This window comes from Puntigrus tetrazona, chromosome 10 (genome assembly GCF_018831695.1).
Source record: "Puntigrus tetrazona isolate hp1 chromosome 10, ASM1883169v1, whole genome shotgun sequence".
Lineage (NCBI taxonomy): Eukaryota > Metazoa > Chordata > Actinopteri > Cypriniformes > Cyprinidae > Puntigrus > Puntigrus tetrazona.
In genome coordinates, this window is record NC_056708.1 from 12,760,960 (window position 1) to 12,782,076 (window position 21,117).

Consider the following 21,117-nt stretch of genomic DNA (forward strand, 5'->3'; position numbering starts at 1 on the left):
AAGGTCTGGAAAACTAAACACTTTGGAGAGAAAAATAATGGAGCGTTTACAGCTTCTTAACAACATCTGTGGGATCAAAGAGGTTTCTTTAGATATATAATGTTGATGTTTTAATGCTGCAGAAGTGTGCTCACACAGATAAATCTGAACATGGGAAGTGTGTCGTAGTTACTTAACACTCCGCAAAGCACCTTCTTTCTCAAAACATATTTGGATTAGTAGAAAGCTGCTGCCATCTAGTGCTGCAGTGAAGCTACGGCAGAACATTAAGCCAACATTTCAGTTTTAAGATCTGCCAACGCCATGACAAGGTGGACTAATTTTTCTTCCTTGATTTCCTGTGCTCCTCATCCATCAGGTCTTTTATCCAAGGATTACAGCTTTCCAAGACTGCAAAAACATCAGTCATCTTTGGCTGAAGAATAAGACACCACCCTGCAGCAGGGGTCTAATTTGGAAAAAAAATGCATAGAGCGCTATCTGGCGGATGAGGAAGGGAACATTTCTTGACTTTGATGAGGAGAACTGCTTCTGGGTCTCTGATGGAAGGATAATAAAATTCTGGAAAGCAACTGAGGGAGTTTCATTGGAGCCGAACATGTGTCAAGAGCAAACGCTACTCCTGCAGGAATTAAATTACTTTTTTCGCAATAGCTAGCGCTGCGTTAATAAAATCAAAAGATCACTGCAGATGTATTATCATTATGATTAGCATTCAAACAACCACACTTCTGTAGAATTTTATTATATTGTTTCCCCTTAATACATCATTTTGGAAGGAGTTTAAAAGTAAATTCAAACCAGAAAGTCCTGTTTTCTATCACAAGTTTCTTTTTAAATTGAGTGTGTCTCACCTCAGTAAAGAGAAAACACTGTAGGAGTTTCTGACGGAGCTCTGGTCCACCTGAAGCAAACTGTTCTTCTTCCTGTCAGAACTTTCCTGTGGGAAAGAAAACAGCCCATGAGCTTCACAAAGAGTCTCTTCTTACCATATGAAGAATGAAAAACCCAAGAGATTCTAGCAAATTCAAGCTCTGATAGATGACAAGGTTTGAAGATGGCCTGGAATTTATTTTGGAGCCCAGTCCAAAAGTTTGAACAATACCTTCTGATCAAACTCAGCTGCATAGTAGCCATCGTTCAGTCCAAATATGATCTCATTTGGATTTCTGGAGCGAATCTGAAGGAAAATAGATGGATTGAAATGACAGTTTAGTTTGGATGTGTATTTGAACTAAAATTTACCTTAATTTCAAGTGTTCACTGGTCACTGAAAGCAAAGCGTGGGATCAAAACTAGCTATATTCGTATCTGTACATACATTATTTAATGTTTTTCTTATTTTTTCCACCCATAGAAAACTTTTAAGAATTTTAAAGGAATACTAGATGGTCATGCTAGATACCAACATATACTCGGTAGAGTATAAAAAAGGGAAAACAAGAGATGTGAGTGTAAATGTACATATTTGACTCCTCACCTGTTGTCCTGTGTATCTGAGCCCATCTAGGTTGACCTTCCACTCAATAAGCAGTTGGTACTGTTCTTCCCTCCCACCCCATATTCTCACCACAAAACAGGACACAGATGTGTCTAAGAGATCCGGAAGCATTGCGAAATCTAAGCTCCGCCATGTTGGGTTCTGAAAACACACAAAAAAACTGAATTATGAACACAGGGTACAAATAACTTTGTCTTAATACTGTACTTCAGATACATGCATTCCCTTACGGTGTTATCAATAACTGATAACAGCTAACACTCAGCCTTGATATACGATCAAAGACAACAACAATTTAGACCGGAAGACTTTGATTTTATTCATTTTATTAACTGTAATGCATGAGCGTGGCCTGTCATCAGAGTCAATGATGCAGCAAAATGAAGCCACGCTTTCAAAGACTGACAGCAGAAACAGATTTGCAAAACTGTGCCGTCAGGCAGTCTGGAGGCTAAAGAGGGTCTTCCTCCAAGAGGATGTGCAGCTGACAAAACTAATGTCATAGTGACTAGGTCAGCAGAAATAAATACAAAACAGCCATCAACATGACCACCAGAGTGGACGGAATGAAGGGATGATTACATGATTATTTCACAAAAGAGGCACAGCAGGACAGGAAGTCCATAAGAAAAGGAAATGGGGAGAAGATCACATTTTCGATTGTGTCGAACAAAACAGTATCAGTTACATAGGTTTAAATTAGTCCTTGGAACTGATTTAAAACAGTCAAAGACACAGTGTGAAAGTGTCCAAACAGACTACCGCAATTATGATCTGCTGTAATAATGATATACTTCCTTTTTTATCTCTAATAACCTTGAGGACAGGCAGGGAGATGCAGTAAACAAAATTACAGACCACCAGCCATGATATTACTTAATTAAATGAACAGCGATTTGCAAGCGTAATAATAAACAACTACATTCAGTCGAGCTCTGCCTACTTCATAAATAGAAAGAAAAGCACAGCCAGAATAACAGAACAGGCCTCCAGCTATAAACTTGTCTTTATGGGTGTGTCATTTCATCTGAAAACACACTAATGAATAAAGCATTCATAGCCTATAATACTGCAAATCATCACCATCATTCATTATTAAAGCGTTCCTTACAGTCTGGATAACAGGCTAGAACCGAGTCTTTAATCGTGTTTGTATAAATAATATTACTGATGGTCGTATGCTTTTATGTATTTTGCTGTCATTCTTTTCACACTTTAGCAGTTGCTATGCGTCAATGTTTTTCGGCAAAATTACAGGCTTGGACAGAGTGACCACATGGTCGTTAAACCGCTTTCCAGTCTCCAATGACGGGAGAAACATCCGTTTGAGAGGCTCAGGGGCCCACTTTGTGTATTAAAATAAAGAGATTGTTTCAAAAGTGAAAGGTTGCTGGTGCGACCCTGAAAAGCCCATTTAGCAAACCTGTTTTATATCAGTAAATGGAGCTGTATCAATGCCTTTTATGTGTAGGTGAGAGGGTAGACCTGCCATATGTGTAAAGATGAAGTCCTGATGCTTTTGGTTTTGGGGAGAACATTGAAACAGTATTTCCTTTTTATATACACTGCCAGGTTAGCTACAGGTCAGTCTTTTATTTTTTGCATGATTAAAACACTTATTATGGGTAAAACATAGAATTATATGTTACCTACTGACGCTTTCAGCTTTCTAAGCGTTTCATTTCTGAACTACTAGTTCTAGTAGAATACCTTTTCTTTTCTAGCCATCTGCCACTGGTTTTGCAAACAGACCAAACTCACGCCATTGGTTGTATCTTAAAGTAAACCGTTTGAAGATCCAATTTATTTTTAGTGGTTTCACAGAAATAAATGAACTATGGAAAATCTTTCAGCAGTCCTTAGGACAGTTGTGATTAAATTAAAAAGAAATGTACTTTTGTTATTTGACAGCAGAACATAAATCCAGAGGAGATGCTGATAAGTGATGCTATATCATGTTGCACTACAGCACGCTGTTAAGTTAAGATATGATATGCTTTGCTACATATTTTGTTTCACATTTTAGAATAACAAACATTAAACCTCATGACCAAACACCAATGAAAACAAAAGCACTCACCAATGAGTCCCGGATGATTTCACTCTTATAAAAGTCTGGAAAAAGAAAAGAGACATTTAGAAGTCATTCAAAAGCTTTTAAATGCAATGTGACTTAAAAGATACACTACCATACAAAAGTAAGTTTTTGATTGTTAAGAAATTCATGTGTTTATTCAGCAAAGATAAATTAATTTAGGCCACAGCAAGAAAATGCATAACCTTAATAACAATTTCACCGTTCTTTATATCCAGTTTACATTCTTAGTACACAATGTAACTACAGAAGAGTCAAGTTTTCAATAGGAAAAATATTGAAACTTTTTCCACCAGATTCAATGACTGATGCTAAGCTACTGAATGGGTTCGAATGGGCTGAATGGGTTCGAAAACATGTAGCTGGAAGTTGGAGTTGAAAACTAAACCTATTTTCACAAAAAGTTCCTTTAAGATATAAACAGATATAAAATCAACAAAGGTTTCTTGAGCACCAAATCAGCACATTAGAATGATTTCTAAAGAATCGTGTGATACTGAAGGCTGGAGTAAATTTCAGCTTCGTATCACATAAATAATTTACTTTTATACCAAAGTAGGAACGTCATTTAGTTTGTACCAAGATAACCAAGTACGCAAATCAAAGGTTGATGTCTCCACGCATGTAAAGTGTAAATACTATGGCATCATCAAACCATTGTTCTGTTTATTTGAGCGGTTCAATCAGCCCGACGACAGCTTAACCAATAGCTTAAGTCTGGGGGTGTGGCCATCTCTTGAAATGCCAATGGAGGAGAGGGTGAGTGTTTGGAAAAACAGTCAGTTACTTTGTTTTTTCTTGGTGTCACGGCTGACAAAGAAATGACACACTGCAGTTTGATTAATAAATTAAGTGAACAATCAGAGAGCAGGAGCCAGTGCAGCTGGCATCAGTCACCTCGTGATATCCGATCTTCCTGGCAGAGGTGAAGGGTGAAGTAAGTGTCAAGCAGAGGAGAGCCATTCTTGTTCACAATGTTACGGGCTGCTATGCTCCGCAAGTGACGTAAACGCCTCTATCGGGACACAAAGAAAGACAGACAGTTCATAAGAGTTAAAAAAAGCAATGGACAAAGAGGTTAGCATTTTAAGGATGCCATTTAACTTTATTTCATAATCTATACATTAACACTTTGAAGCAACCAAGCATAATCAGTAAATGTTCTTATATTTTTTTTGGTGAAAAAAAAAAAAAAAAACACATTCACAAGCAGTGGCTTTTGTCAATGCAATTTGAGCGGTCAACAGAAATCAACAAGACATTTCTCAGAGTTCAACTCACTGATATCAAGTCTCTCATTTACTGAATCACGCATGCAATCAAATATGAATTTCACAATTGTACACTTTTTTTTAATTACGAGCAAATGACAGTGAACAGGAACAGACCATCACACGGACACAAAACATCACTGTGAGTCTCACGTCACGTCGCTACAAAGCCAAGTCCTCCACCCTGACCAAAACATGACATCACTGCTGCACATCCACCGCTTTGAAGGAGTCAAGGGAGGAAAGGAATTGGTAGGCATGGAGAGGTTTACCATACATAAGAGCTTTAGTAGGTTAAAAAGAAGGGAAACAAAGAAAGAGACCATATAAAACAGGTGATACGTCCACAAAAATGATGTTGCGTGAATTAGTCCACTGATTGGTCTTACAGAGGCCTTGACATGCTTCAGGTTCACCCGAGAACCAACGTGAACATTTCTTTGGTGGCGTTTACATAAAACAACAACATGAAACGTAATAGAATTTTAAAAAATGGATTTTATTCCAAGATGTGTTTCGGAAACTAAAAACTAGCCTCTAATGGCACAAGACACTGAAAAAGCACGATGAGTGCCAAATGCTCAAATATTTACGCAACCAGTTCGTTTGCATATAAAAGTAATTAAAAACTGGTTAGATTGCCGCAAGCATGCATTTTGCATAAATCACTCCTTACTGTTTAAAAGTGATCATAATCTTCAGAACATGGAGAGAAACTCTAGAGTTATTATTCACAATGGCCGGATTTAAAGGGTTAGTTATATCAACCCTCACCAGACTATTTTATAGAAATGACCTTTCTGGGCCTTGAACATAGTTGCATTGCTGTCTATGCAGGGTCAGAAAGCTCTCATATTTCATCAAAAATATCTTCATTTGTGTACCAAAGATGAACAAAGCGTTTGTTATAAAAAAGAAAAGAGAAGAAATGACACATAATCATTTTCGATTGAACTACGCCTTTAAGGCACAGGGCCCCAGCCATCTCAATGAAACATTTAATCTGAGAGTTCAGCACATTAAAGTATTCACCTGACCTGCTTTCGTCACATCCAGCGCCACCCATTAAGGCATTAAATACTAAATCTAAGTCATGGGATGCCCCACAGGATTATTGAAGCTACAGAAACAACAACACACTTTGTTCAGTTTTTCTGCCCATTTCTTTCTTGTTTCAGACAACAGAACAATGAGAAACATCCAGGGTCCGAGACTCGTCCCTGACTCTGAAACGCAGAAGTTGAGGGGTACAATTAAGTAGGTTAACAGGCTACTTATCTAACTAGCACAGGAACAAACAAGCTAACGTGTGAGCAACTTTCCCTTATAGTGATTGACAGCGGTTTCAAACAGCTTAATGAAACCGAAACACCAAAATCAAGCCAGACTTAATACTGGAGTTGATGAATCACATGAAATAGCAATGCTCTTCTGCTGCACAAAAAAAATGAACGTCGTTCAAGGGTGTGACAGAGGTCGTCTGTAGTCCATAACAGTGGGCCTTTAGGACTTTGCCTCAAGAGTCACAAGTGACTGGTGTGAGTGCCAAAGCAACTGGTGTCAACCATTTCCTGTAAAAGAAAATTCAGACAGGTGCTACAAGCCCTTTTAAACCACGATCATGTGACAGAGACTTCGCACTTTCATATTCCAGTTTCTGATAACAGTGTTTTCCGTTTGGCCAAAAAAAAACAGGTCAGTAGATGACTATCATGAGAGAAAAGCTGATAAAAATTGCAATTCAGGCTTAAAATGTCATTTAAAAAAACTCCAGATTGGCAGTGCTTGTTTGGACAGAATTTATAGTTTATATATCGATTAGTTAGACTATAAAACAATTATTATCATACTAATGAAATGTATTATTATTTCATAGTACAACTATAAAATTACTATACAAATATTAACGACTGTCCTAATTTATTGATTTTTTTTTAAATGGTTAAACCAAGTTTTTTTATTCGTTTTAAATGAAGGGAAACCTTAAATCATAAAACTAAAATATATATAAACAGGTGGTTTAAATAGGTGGCTTGTAAGTACTTTTAATTGTACGTTTGGGAAGTTGGTTGGCAAAATAAGTCATATTGCAATTTTAATTTTATTCTGATTATTCATACAGTCCTACATAAAACCACAGATATTACACCATTAAACTGTAGCACTGGAATATACTGCTGGCAACACTACTGAGTAAAAATAAATGACTCATTTAAATGTAAAATTTATTATATTATAAATCTGGTTTGGATATACCTGCAAGAAACAACTTCTTGCTTAAAGCCATGACATGTTTGCAGCATTAAGTAACGCAATATTTCCCAGCACAGAATGCCAAGTCATCAACAGACACAGCTTAACAGGAAAACCTGCGATCCCAAAACACTTCTCAGGAACCAGTGATATGATTAAACAGACGATCGCTGCAGGACATGACTATCATTCCACATTACTGAGATCTACACTCAGATTCAGGGCATGTATGCATGTGTGCTGTGTGTATTGCAACACTGTTACAACACACGCAATCACAGCTGCTATCTAACAGCAATCTCAAGCATTACATCAACAATACACAATAAGCAATTTTTGCATTATATGTTGTTGTTTTTTTTTATTAAACAAAAAAAATTATATAAAAACAAATATAACAATGCTTCATTCTGGTTGATAAACCATATCAATGTAAACTACTAAACTCCAAGTGAACCACATATTATTGACTAAGGTCTTTCTTTGTATACCTCCAAAGCAATGTGTGCTAATCTCAAAGTGTGACATTACTTATAGCCATTTACATCAGTGCTGTCAAAACGCTGCGGTTCAGTACAGCTCTACTCTGTAAGACTGCACCACTTTTACCTTCCTAGCCATTTCCAGGGTCTTTGAAGCATGAATAATAGATATTAGGATGCTGTCTGGTCTGTTATGTATTTGTGTTGGAGTTTGGAGACCCACAGTGACAAGACAGCCAGATAACACTCTACATAACCGGTCTACTTTATTTAATAAACAAGCGTTTTATTATTATCAACGTCTTAATTATTGCTTCTCACATTTCTATTTCAAACTCCACTGCATTCATAAATGCTGACCAGAGCTTAACTGGACATGGAGGCCCAGTGTTATGATCATCCGGTGACATGTGACACATGCACAAACAGATCCGCTAGACGTTCACTCACTATAACCAGGCACGTATGGATCGCATGGCTGGATGCTGGAGGTGTACCTGCTGCGATGTGAGCTCCACATGCAGGACTCTGGAGGACGCTGCTCCGGGGTTGCTGCTGACAGCTCCAGCGGATACTGCGAGATCCCGACCGGCGATGGAGTTCATCCTTCTACGGTACCACAGGCGATGGCCTCATTCAGCCATACAACTCAGTCCCGTCGGCGGGAAACTCTCGGCTCACGAAGGTGTCAGCGTCCGAGTTTTCTTCGCACACGTGCAGAACTGTAATATAACGTACACTGAGCCCGCTAAACGCTGCTGCTGGAGTCCCTACGGCGGCATAAACAAAGTAAGTCTTGCCTAGGAAGCCATTACCGCGACCTTGATCGGCAAACCCTCGCATGATGCCTATTGGCCGAGGAAGCTGTCAATAAAATAGATGTTTGGTGACGTCAATGGGTAGTCTGAGCTGATTGGTGGAGAGCTTGTCAATCAAGAGGAAAAGGGAGAGAGGAGGCCTCTAGAAACTCACGCTGCGCTCTGTGTTTCTACAAATATGAGGAAGTGAGGGGCAAGTGTTTGAGTAACGTGATCCCAACGGGCGGAGTGCTGAATGAAAACCGTTTGTTCTCCCGTTAAACGCAATATCAGGGTGAGCGCTGCACTGATGCGAGGATGTAATGTATAATGTGCGTTATATTGGCAAACATGCATGATTCATGTATATATAAAACGACAAAAGTACAGTTCGCTAAACAAAGAGTTTTTGTAAATTATAATTAATATTAATAATGATAACGATAATAATTGATAAAAAGTATACGTGAAGCACAAGAGGGCGACATTGCCCAACTTTACGAATAATAAGTCAACTGTCTTGAAAAGCTTTTTGTTCATATATATATATATATATATATATATATATATATATATATATATATATATATATATATATATATATATAACAGTAAACCATCGGCTGTATATAATTAAAATAAAGGGATTTTGTAAAACAAGGACTGACCTTATTTCTGGGCTATTATAACAATTTTTATTGCATTATTTTATTTTATTTTTAGTAAATTATATATATATATATATATATATATATATATATATATATATATATATATATATATATATATATATATTGTGACGAGTTGGCTGCCCCTCCTCGTTATTGTCTTCTTCACCCCGTCCTTTATTCGCCGCCCTTCACCAGGCTCCCGACGGGAGTGGGCGTGTTCGAGAGGAGGGGCGTGTTATTGTTCAGGTCTGGCGGCGTGTGACGAGGCACACCTGAAGGGGATTTAGCCTTGTCACCGTCGCCGTTAAATGCCGTACGCGCCTCTCCTCGGGAGACCGGTCTCTTCCCCCCGTGCATGCACGCTGGTGTCCTCGTGGGTCCAGGAAGGGTGCGTGAAGGAGCTCGTCCCGCCGCTAGAAAGCGCATCGTGGGACCCCGCATAGTCCAGGCGACGACCGCACCCGGATACGGCTGACGGGCCAGGATACCTAGCCGTTGATCCCCTAAAGCCCTGACGATCGGAGGAAAGAAGCCGCCGCCCCTCGCGCCCCGAACAGGAGAGGGGAGCGCGTGCGACCGCCGGACTCCGCCCCTTACCTGGACCCTGCCCCCCCTTGGAAAACTACTTTACCTGGCACTTTCCCTGCAGCACAACGAGGGCACCAGTTTCCCCTTCTTATTTGGACACTTTCCCCCTGGACACTGTGTCTGTCGTTGGCTCCTCCCGTGACTCTATATATATATATATATACACACACACACAAACACAATTATAAATAATAATTGTAATTTATAACTGCTTATCATTTTATAAAACTACATGGATCACTTTTTAATATATACATGTAGATAATTTTAAATACGTTTAAGTTGGAGAATGTTACATTTGTGAAATATTCTAACATAAGTAAACAGTTAGTGACCTACATACAGTAAATGAATCAATATCTTTCAGCCATGTTCCCCACCTCACTAATACAAGCCAATCAAATAAGAGGTTCCAGTTACACTTTTGGGCCAAAATAAGGATCCGCCTTAGTTCCTGGGCCACAAAAATTGATTTTTGCTCAGTATAGTTCAGTGTTCAGTTGCTTTCTTTTTTGTCCGTTACAGTGCATGCTACTGTGATAAATCCTATAATGTATTTTAAAGATATACTGGATTTTTCTGTGAATTATGAAGTGTTGATTGGTCTATCATAGACGTGTGTTTATATTAAAAATAAATCATCAAAGTTTATTATTTTTTTTAGAGAACATATATTTTGACTAATAATCTAAAACTGTTCCATAAATCTCTGCTTTAAAAATAAAATAAAACTAAGACAAGAAGAGGTGAACATTTGCTCTTTTGTGCCAAGGACAGTGTTGTGGCTCAAAAAAGGACAGACATTGTACTTTTCCATAAACGTTTATTCTGAAAATATATAAAAGTTTACTTTAAAGAATCGGGATTTTCATGGACATCAATGACAACTGATATCAGAGATGGACACTGCAGCATTTATTGCATATTCACAACTTCAAAGGCAATAAGGCACAACTGTGAATCTTTGGTTGAATGGGAGCAAGAAAAATGCTTATAATCCACCAGTGAAGAGCTGCAGGTCCCCTGAATCCATTAAATAAACAATCACAGTAAAAACTTTAATATCTCAGGTTAAAATGATTGCATACATACACAAATTCAGCACTTGAATTGAAGTTATTTGCTATTTGATTTGGCATGCATCATGTTTGAGGTCTCTCCAGCGTATGCTTATTGAATAAATGTCTGATATTTGTAACTGGGAAGAAATGTTGATATTAAATAAGAGAACATTCTGAAAACTGAACATGAAGGCTGCAATATTAGCAGCATGTAAGCTATTTCTTTGAGCTCAACAAAGCATGTGCAAAATTAATACTTCTGTGGTAAATTATCAATTGCGTTGGAAAAAAAAAATGACCAGCATTCGTTAGCATTCGGGTAATACTATCATACATTTACAGGTATTCATTATAATCTACACCTTCCATATCATTCACTTTTACCTTCGATCTATGATCATGTAGGATCATTTTCTTAAAAGCAAAATACCCTGTCATGTTTACTTCTGTTTCAACTTATTCCAACAAATGAATCACACTTTTGCTTCACCTCCACTCTTTGGTTATACAACCACACTGATTTTTTTTAGTCACAAATAATTGCATTGCTTGTGCAGTAAAATAATAGTATGGGGCAAACAAAAATGTGCTTTTATATAGTACAGAATTTAAATTAAACCTTAAATACGTTATTTAAATGTATTGCCATGTATTGAGGAATATATGTCCACCAGCTGTGAAATCTAGATTATACTTCGTTTAGCAATTGGTGTAGTATTTATTGCATAATGCCGCCCAGTGGCAATAAGCAGAAGTGACACAGGCTAGATTCACTGCATCCCATGTGGTACAGTACATTTCAGTACAGTTTACTGTGTTGAATGAGTAGAAACAGCATTTCTTTCACCTTCTCTGAACAGGCACTTTAGTTGGGAGGCAGAATGTTCTTTTACACAGTTATTATTCCTCAATGCTGCCTTTCAGTGAATTTGAAGGATGTCACTTTCATTGAGACCAAAACGGGTCTTGTAATTGTCAAAGAGAGTCTTCAGGGACCTGATGTACATGGCGTGGTACATGTCTACGACGTCCTGACTCGGCTCCTCGATTTTTGGAATTGTGATGGGTTCACCAACTGGAGGAAAAAATAAAAACATTTAAAAAGATAATTTGCAGACCATTTAGCTCAAGTTAAACCAAGATCATGTTAACCAGTGACTAAATTTTAACCATGAATGTGGTTCTGATGTAAGCAAAAATATCGACCGTAAACTGAAAGAGCAGTTCTATCAACACAGAGACTGTCCTTGAACTGTATTTAACTGTATTTAGTTGTTTCATTATAACCCATGTAAAGCTTTCTGTTTCGTGCCAGTTTAAAGCTAGCAGGATTTAAATACACATATATAGGATTTACAGTTTACAGTTATACATAGAAAATGTTCCATAAAAAACAATATAATGTTTTAATATATAATATGTTTATCATATCATTATCATATATATATATATATATATATATATATATATATATATATATATATATATATATATATAGAGAGAGAGAGAGAGAGAGAGAGAGAGAGAGAGAGAGAGAGAGAGAGAGATTTATATAATGAAAACTCTATATAATTGAACAAAGGGCATTGCTTACCAACAGTAGTAATAGGTTTGCAATATGGTACAAGACCCCAGGACTCGGGGAAAAACAGTCCACAGCCATGAAACAGGCATGGGGCAAAGCCTAAAATCTTCTGAAGCCTCTTTTGAACAGCACGCCACCAAGAACCATCGTCAAAAATCACCTGTTTGTAAACCTCATTCTCACCAAACGAGTAGACAGGCACCAGATCGGCACTGAGAAGGAAAAGGAGGTTAAAAGTTATAAAAATGACAAAGAAAGAAATACAAAGAGAATCTGCAATGGTTAATTTTCCATTTAAAATGTCATTTTGTGAGACAGGACAGATTTTGCACATTAGGAACTTATTTATCCTATAAGCTTCTATGAGGATTTTCCCATTACTATTGCTTTGTGATGATGTAGCTTAATTCAGAGCAAATATTTTGCCTGGGTTTTTGTTGTTTCTCCACATTTCTGATCAAAAAAATACTGGCTCAATAGGCTTCACTCCAAACTGCTTTGCTAACCCAACAAGGGCTTATTTCTATTACTTCACAACAACCCTGCTATTTACTGCTTGACAAGAGAACCTGAATCAGAGGAGACAGCAATTCAGGAAAAACTCTATACCAGTTGATATAAAAAAAACAGTTCTATGATCTTTATTGAAGAGCTTTGTGGTGTAAAGCAGTAGTGCTGAAGTTAAACGATGCTGGGAAGGTGGTGAGGAAAAGGTTTGTAGTTCTCACCCTTGCATGAGGGCCAGCTTCACAAAACCTTTGCGGTTTTTCAGAGTGACAGAATTCATTCCTGGGGCGCAGTCCAAAGACTCTGCAGCCCCTCCGATCACAATGACCACAGCGTTGCCTGTACCGTTACTAGAAAGGAGGTAGTCGATGGAGTTACGGTTTACGGGGCAAATACCTGAGAAACAGAAGAGAATGGAGTCTTATACCAGGAACTGCAGGAAGTTATTGAGTTGATGAAAAAAAAGCTTATAAACAAATCAAAGCAATGTAAAATTTAATTAGCCTAAATATATTATTTTCTAATAAAAACTATGAATAAAATAAATTAATAAAAAAGCTGAGATCTTTTATTTGTTTACCTGTATGTGTTTAATATTGCAATAACTTCAGAAAAACATGTTAGCGGGTACTTCAAGTTGGTTTTGGTTTTAAAATATATAGATAAAAAAGTTTGACTGATATGTTTGAATTCTTGTGGCTCTTGCTAATTTTATGAATTGGCCTTTGAATCATTGATTCACATGATTCGTTCTAAATCCAGAGTTATTCAGAAACTAAACACCACTGTGTTGTGAACAACAATTTTGCTGTGGCTTTAAAGGTAATGTGTTCTCTGCAAAATTGAGCAAAAACAAATAATATTGTGTTTAAACACAATATCAACTTCTTATTTACCGAACAGTTGCATAAAATTATATTTAAACTCATGATATTTTGGGCGAAATGAACTCATATAATACTGGTCTCCCTGCTCATGTGATATCGTATGATATATATATATATATATATATATATATATGAGACAAAAACTCATACAGGGGCATTTTTGCCCCAGTATCTTCAATTATAGGGCATAACTGAATTTATGGAGTTATATTATATATTATTATATTATATTATATCATACTTGTCAACAGTCAACTGTATAAAAGGTAAGATGATGTCTGGGGGCGGGAACAGTCATTTTTTCTAAACTACATAAAGTATATTCTTTTTAAAAAAAATTCAGGAAATATTTGTTTGTCATTTTTTAAGAAACTATTGACGTTTGTTTCTTATAAGAGAGTGGAAGAAAATTCTCTCAATCTGCGGGTACATAGGGCAGGTTTCAACAGAAGTTCTTCAAATATATTGACATCAGCACATGTAGGGCCGTGTCTCTCTACGCAATAGTACAAAGCTCAGAGGTCCTTGATAGACTACACGATTCTTATCTACACCGGAGAGAGGACAAGTATGGCCCTTTTTTTAATCAGCCCAAAATGAGCTTGCATGCGTTGAGTCAGTTAGTTCTTCACTCAGCACATGATGTAACTGCAGGTAATAAATACATGAAAGCTGCTATATGTACCTCCAGACATCAGGTAATCCCTAAACACTGGCAAGCGGAAGTTTCCAGCTAATGTAGCCAGAGATGGCTTGATTCCAGGGAATATCTTGGAGAATCCTGTAGCCTCGGTCCCAAAGTTACAAAAAGCACCAAAGCAGAAGATGCCGTGAGGGTGGTAGCCAAAAATGTAGTTTCGGCTGGGAAGCAGGTTATGCGTCTTGATGAGCTGCAAATAATCAATAAGAAAAATGTGATTAATTCAACTGCGAAAGGAAAAATTCAGCCGTTGAATATATATTTTGCATTAAACAGATCTATTTTACTAGATTTGGGACAAAGGTCAGTAATGGCATGCTTTATCTAAAGGTAATAAATGTTATTTTCTCTGACACGGTTACAATTACTGTACTGTGCGTACACTATATTGTTCACGAACACATTTTCTTATCAAGAATTATCATTAGGCACTTATCTGCTGTCCTAATATATATTCTTTTCAGCAGATAAGTAAGGACAGACACGGGCCTGCAGCAGAGTATGTGCATAAGAATATCTAATCAAACAGGAGTGTTGCATAATGACATTAATAGATGCAAAAAACATTTTACATTTATACCCAGGAGGCTTAGAGAAAGTCTAACCTATGGGATGTTTGCTGGTGCCCTCGATTTTAAAAGTAAGACACCTCTTTGCCATACATAATGTTGTTTTTATCATAATATGGTGTGTTGTGAGTGGTTACCATAACATTGCTACGCAGTTGCTAAGATTTTTTACAGGCGCGGTCACATTAGAGAAATTTTATAACAGCAGCTTTCTGCTGGTCAGTGCAGCGAATTCGCATTTCAGACTTAAACTCGATACGAAATCTGGGGCAGAAATCTTTCACCCTCACGAAAATTTCCTAATTGTGTGGATTTCTATTAAAATTTGCTAAACAATGGTAGATGTGACCACACCAGTGTTTTTTACTTCATCGCTAGGTAATACTGGGTTGCCAGTTGTGTACATATTGGTCCAAGTAAAAACTTTTTATCTATTTATCTATATACGTATATATAAATATATAAGCCTATTTTTTGGCCTTATTTCTCTTCACGGTTATCATAACACAGCTGGCATGCACTGTAGCACTAGTGATGATCTTATCATGTGACTAAACACACTACGTGTACTACGAGGTAGATGTCCATGCAAACTGGCACACACAGGGCATTCCTTTGAGTCCTGACTGACTCTAACATATATATTTTTTATATTAAGTGTTGACTGTGGTTTTGATTTAATATAAATACTTTAATTCATGTATTTTGATTTGCATTATTTACATTTGATTGCATTTACAATTAGCTACTGTATCTTGGGTCATGCTTATTATTATAGAGAAAGTGTGTAGAAGAGTTAAAAGTTTATTTTTATTCTCTTTCATCATGCAGATATTCATTTCATGCTAATCTGTGAATGACAACGATGTGCCTGCGCCATAATTTAATGCTAGTAAATAGTCTGTATCATCTAGTTGCTGTTACTCTGCAACACATATAAATAAGACACAAACAAAAAAACAAGCGCTCAGTGATTAAGCTCCCACTGATCGGGACGAGCAAAGTCTAGCAGTGCACTTACAACTCACATCAAGATTCACCCCACCCAACAGGAATGTCAAGCACAGAAAAGAGCAGGACGAAACCAATCTCTGATCTTAACAGAGTTATCAATGCATATTTACACATTTTCCACTGTCTGGAATATATAAACCGCCATTCAAAAATTTGGGTCAGTAAAATTTTTACTTAAACAAGTGAATGCTTTTATTCAGAAAGAATACATTAAATTGTTCAAATGTCAAAGTAAAGACATTATTGTAAATTTTAATTTCATATTCTTTTGAACATTTAATTTAATTCATAGTTTTCACGAAAACCATTAAGAAGACTAATTTTAATTAAATTAAGTTGTAATAATATTTCATTATATCACTGTTTATATACATTTATTCTGGTTGAGCAACATTAAAAAAGTAAAAATCATCAATGTATACGCAAAGTGAAATATCAAGACATTGTAAAATTGTGTAAAATAATAAATAATTTTTGCACAAACTGTCCCTTTAAATCTATATATACAGTAGTTGCTGGAGTGTTTGTACTTTGACATTTGCAAAGTCCTTATATTTCCCAATTCCACTTTGAGGATAATCTTTATTCAAGCAACTATTAGCTGTTCGGTTTTTATTTCCTTGACCTGTAATGTTGTATAAGAAGTGAAATCACTTACTCTTATGGGAAAATAGTCTCTAAAGTATTTCCACACAGTCCAGCTTCTCACCCAGGTCGATCTGCGGCCTCCTAAGATATTGGAACATTACCAAAGAAGACAAACGCAAACAGTCGCGTCAGGTATCCTGCATTTCCAAATAGATTGAATCATGAATGGTGTGCTTTAATCACGGAGAGAAGAATGAAAAGGTTTACCTTGTTTAGGGGTGTTCCAGTCATAGATCAGCCAGGCAGTGTAAATGGCGGCAATTACCCAGCAGTCTGTGCAAAACATGTACATCAGCAGCAAAGAGCAGCCGATGCCTAAAAGAGCAAAAAGTATTTAGAGTTTTTGAAGTAAATGTATAAAACACACTGAAGATGTATAGAACTAAGATTTTAAAGGAACAGTTCGCTCAAAAATGCTAATTTGCTGAAGAATTAATAAACCCCAGTTCATCCTAAATGTAGATCAGTTTGTTTTTTTCATTGGTACAGATTTATAGAAATTAAGCATTGGATTACAAGCTCGCTAATGGATCCTCTGCTGTGAATGGATACCATCAGATTCAAAACGTTAATAAAAACAGCAAGTACACAAGTAATCCACATAACTCCATCAAGTCCATCAAGAACATTATTGTGAAGCAAAACAATGTGTGTTTGTAATAACCAAATCCATCATTAAGCCATTTTAAATTTAAACCATCACTTCCAGCCAAATATGAGTTACCGCTGTTAACCTCTCACATACTGGTTTAGAACGGTTTCAGAGAGTTTCTGTTCATATTTCTCTCCTAATTCAGTCGAAACCACTTTTTCACTGGAGCAGTGTTATGGATAGAGTACACATACTTTAGCTTTTTTCTTACAAACACACAGCTTTTCACATCGCAAGATGTTAATTGCATTACTTGTGGATTATTTTGCTGTTTTTATCAGCTGTTTGGATATTCTGACAGCACTGGTGAGCGATGATTTTTATTTATTTATTCATTTATTTTTTTTGGTGAACTATTCTTTTAACACAAACCCCGAAATGTATTCATATGACCACACATTCATAGGCAACACAATGTTCCAGATTTAAAATTCCTGTAATAAACTCCTCCACTCACCCATGGCAAGAAATGAAAGGACAAACTGCAGGACAGAGATCACCTGCAGATGTTTCACGATCTTGGACCGTGTCAGCCAGGGCACGGACGGCAGATCATGTAAGGCCGAGAGGATGCTGGAGCCTGAGCCTATACGGGATTTAAAGGAGAATTGGAGTTAACCAGCTTACTGATGTGGGAATGCTTGTCCTCTACATCAAGGTCTGTCTGAAGCCTAGGAATGAATGGATATCATGCATATCATGACTATGACGAATGGTGTCATTCGGGTTGTTTTTGGTGTATGCGATGTTATCTGATGCTAAAATCTCTCTCTGAAGATGCTTGAGATAACAAACCAGTCACTATTTGATACTGGAATGAGAGCACACAGGCAACACCGTTATACTTCTAATTTATTATTCAGAAAAGTCAAGCAAATTTTATACGGTGCAAAAAAGATAAGACGCATTACTGAAGCACACGTACACACACTTTACTTACAATCACTGAGACCAGATCACAAGACAACATAATCCCATTTTAACCATCCTGACTGACAATACAACAACCACGCTGCAAAGTAAATCACTGTTACACTTCTCTTAGTCTCTAAGACTTAATACATCTCACTTAAGTGTCTAACTTTTAATGCTTGTGCATACATATCTATCTAAAAATATACACATAACACACGATGACATTAAATGAAATTATTTCACAAAATATTTTGACATACCCTTTTTCACACCGGAATATGCAGCGAGTATGGTCTTCATGGTTGAGGCACGAATAATAACAAATTAAGCAGAATGAATCGGGCTGGTGGAAGCTGAGCTGCTCTACAGCATCCCTCTCCGTACTGGCGTTAGCCGCGAGCTCACAGGCGCGCGCCGGTCATTTAAGCGCCTCGAGGGGAGGAGCACGCGCTGTCAATCAAACTACAACCGCCCTCAGAAATAGTCTAAGACGAAAAGTTGGCAAGTTTTTAATTCCAAAAAAGCTGTTGCTGTCAGATGAAGTTTTGTCTACAACGGCTGGCTAGAGCTGTCAAACGGTCAAGGCTCCATGCTGATACGGTCGGCTCTGACTGGTTATCGCTTCTTCTGATCCGGAGGTTTTAAAGGTCTGTGAAGGTAAACTAGACGGGGACGGGCGCCCAGCCAATGAGGTGGAGGACCCTTTAGCCCCGCCCTCAGGCTTTATTGACCAACACTGATTGTCCACTCTTTATAAAAACAATCATTAATTAGACCTACTCATTTTTCTCATATATTGCGATTTAAAAATATTTACACCAAGACTAGAATATTCTATTGATAAAAAATAACATTTTGTAGGTCACTGAACTCAATAGGCCTCAGAAATCAGAAACTAAAGAGAAAAAAAAAAGATAGAAAGCAGCCTGCTATGCTGAATGTCCATTAGTGACAGTAACTGTTTCATAATTTGCCATTTTCTTTTTCACAATACCAAGGCCAGCGTTGCTACTGCCAGTGACCTTTATTGGCCGTTTTGTCTTGCCAGGCTTGGCCAGAACTCAGATGGCAGACAGACCACTCACCTTCATCTCTGTCTGATCTGCAGCTGCTCAAGCATATTATCAGCTGCTTGACATATAAATATGTGTTATGTTTGCGTCTTTATAGATAGAACAATGCATTATAGATAAGAGATATGTGTTATAGATAATACTTGCATGTTATGAAAGATATATTAAGTCTATATAGAATGCAGTTTTGTGTGCATTTTAGTGACAGTAGGTGATTATAATATATTATGATGGTTTTAATGATATTGGTATTACTGATATTAGGACGGTTTGGTAATTTTGATGAGGAAATAAATTTAGTCTAGACAGTACATTACACAAGCTCACTGTAATTTGTACTGTATCAATATCAAAGGTCAATTTGGCAGATCTCATGTAGTTTGAACTTTAATCTCTATTTGATAAATCCTCTTTTTCTGGCGTTAATTGATGGTCATTGACATATTGCTTATATGTCTAAAAGTCAACAGAGATGATGCTTTTGCAGCATTTTTATAAAATAATTCAAACAATAATTCAATAATAAAATAATTCAAACAATACAAGGAATTTTTGTATTCTTGTATTGTTTACTTCTTCATCAGCAGAAGTGGAAAAACAGAGCAGTATTCTTACAAATGTGTATATTGTTTTGCCCTTTGCAATAGTGATCATCCACAATGCATGTTTTTACCCACTTGTGCAGCTGAAGATAAGGTGTTGCTGAAATGATAAAAATGTGTAAGCATCCGCTCTTCATGTACTTTGCTCTTTTGTTCTTAAAATGAACATTTAGTCATAATATCAGATTTTCACATTAAGATAGGAGACCACTCATATGAAGATGATTGGGCTAGAAAATAATAATTAATTCAATAATAAAATTATTTAATTTGGTATTGGACTGGAGATATGATGTAAATACATCTTCCATACATTGAGTCGGTGGTGTTTAGTGCTTGTGTGTGTCACACTGTGCACCTTCTATATATGTTCATATTTAAAAGCTGCTTGTGATGGGCTTTGGTTCATCATGTGACTTTCTCATCACCACTTGCATTTGGTGGTTATCAGTGTATTTCAAAATGCAAAACAGATTTCAGTACTTTAATAGGTTGGTATATTTATATAGCAATTATACATTATAGCAGTTAATGAAATTATGGTATTTAACCACAGCTGCCGTTTTTACCATAAATGTTACAGAATGTTTTTAAAGTGTATATATATATATATATATATATATATATATATATATATATATATATATATATATATATATATATATATATATATATATATATATATATATCACAATTAATCATTTGACAGCACTCATGTTATGCAGAGTATCTTATTTAAAGAGATCTAATACGTCAAACCTGATGTTACACAACTGTTTTTCTTAAACACAAAATAAGGATCATAACAGGATCAAAGTACACAAATGGCCCAGAAATACCTAAATATGTTTATAGGCATACACACCTACACAAGCTGTCACACACACATGGAAGCATGCTATATCAAGATGCACACAAAGATTAACACAGATTCCAGGTACAGTGTTATCATGCGCTGTGACATGAGCAACTCGCTGTTAGACCTGCTGTAAGAGCGCTGATGCTCCGTGAAGCCCCTGACGCACATGTGTCAAACCACTGTCCTGCAGAGTTTAGTTGAGTTCAGGTGTGCGTTCAGGAGAGACAGCGAGAGACGGGAGGGAAAATTCTATTATAATGATTTTACATTCCCCTGAGAAACTGTGCCTTTGTAACTAAGGTGAGGTGGAAGGAAAAATTATATTTCACTACTTTTGGTAAAGTAACACTCGGGGTAACTAGAGAGTGCAACGTTACTTGGAGAACAA

At 36.8% G+C, this 21,117-nt stretch overlaps 2 protein-coding genes across 4 annotated transcripts in view; both read right to left on the reverse strand.

Annotated features, from left to right (window-relative positions):
• Positions 1–8,458, reverse strand: part of uvrag (UV radiation resistance associated gene) — a 90,428-nt gene extending 81,970 nt beyond the window's left edge. For 2 of the 3 annotated variants that reach the window (XM_043250581.1, XM_043250580.1), the window contains exons 1-6: positions 8,100–8,457; positions 4,494–4,611; positions 3,582–3,616; positions 1,481–1,642; positions 1,106–1,180; positions 855–940 (exon numbers count right to left, since the gene is read on the reverse strand). In XM_043250581.1, the coding sequence (XP_043106516.1) occupies positions 855–940; positions 1,106–1,180; positions 1,481–1,642; positions 3,582–3,616; positions 4,494–4,611; positions 8,100–8,207 (584 nt within the window). In that variant the 5' untranslated portion in view covers positions 8,208–8,457. Of the gene's footprint in view, positions 1–854; positions 941–1,105; positions 1,181–1,480; positions 1,643–3,581; positions 3,617–4,493; positions 4,612–8,099 lie in introns of all 3 variants that reach the window. The other variant, XM_043250579.1, reaches the window with a different exon arrangement.
• A 2,008-nt stretch (positions 8,459–10,466) lies between these two features.
• Positions 10,467–18,830, reverse strand: dgat2 (diacylglycerol O-acyltransferase 2). Its single transcript, XM_043250875.1, has 8 exons — positions 18,456–18,830; positions 17,738–17,866; positions 16,836–16,943; positions 16,639–16,709; positions 14,383–14,587; positions 13,032–13,206; positions 12,313–12,515; positions 10,467–11,793 (listed from the first exon to the last, which is right to left on the reverse strand). Exons 1-8 carry the CDS (start codon positions 18,493–18,495, stop codon positions 11,639–11,641), a joined length of 1,086 nt encoding a protein of 361 aa, XP_043106810.1. The 5' UTR covers positions 18,496–18,830; the 3' UTR covers positions 10,467–11,638.
• Between the last annotated feature and the right edge of the window lie 2,287 nt (positions 18,831–21,117).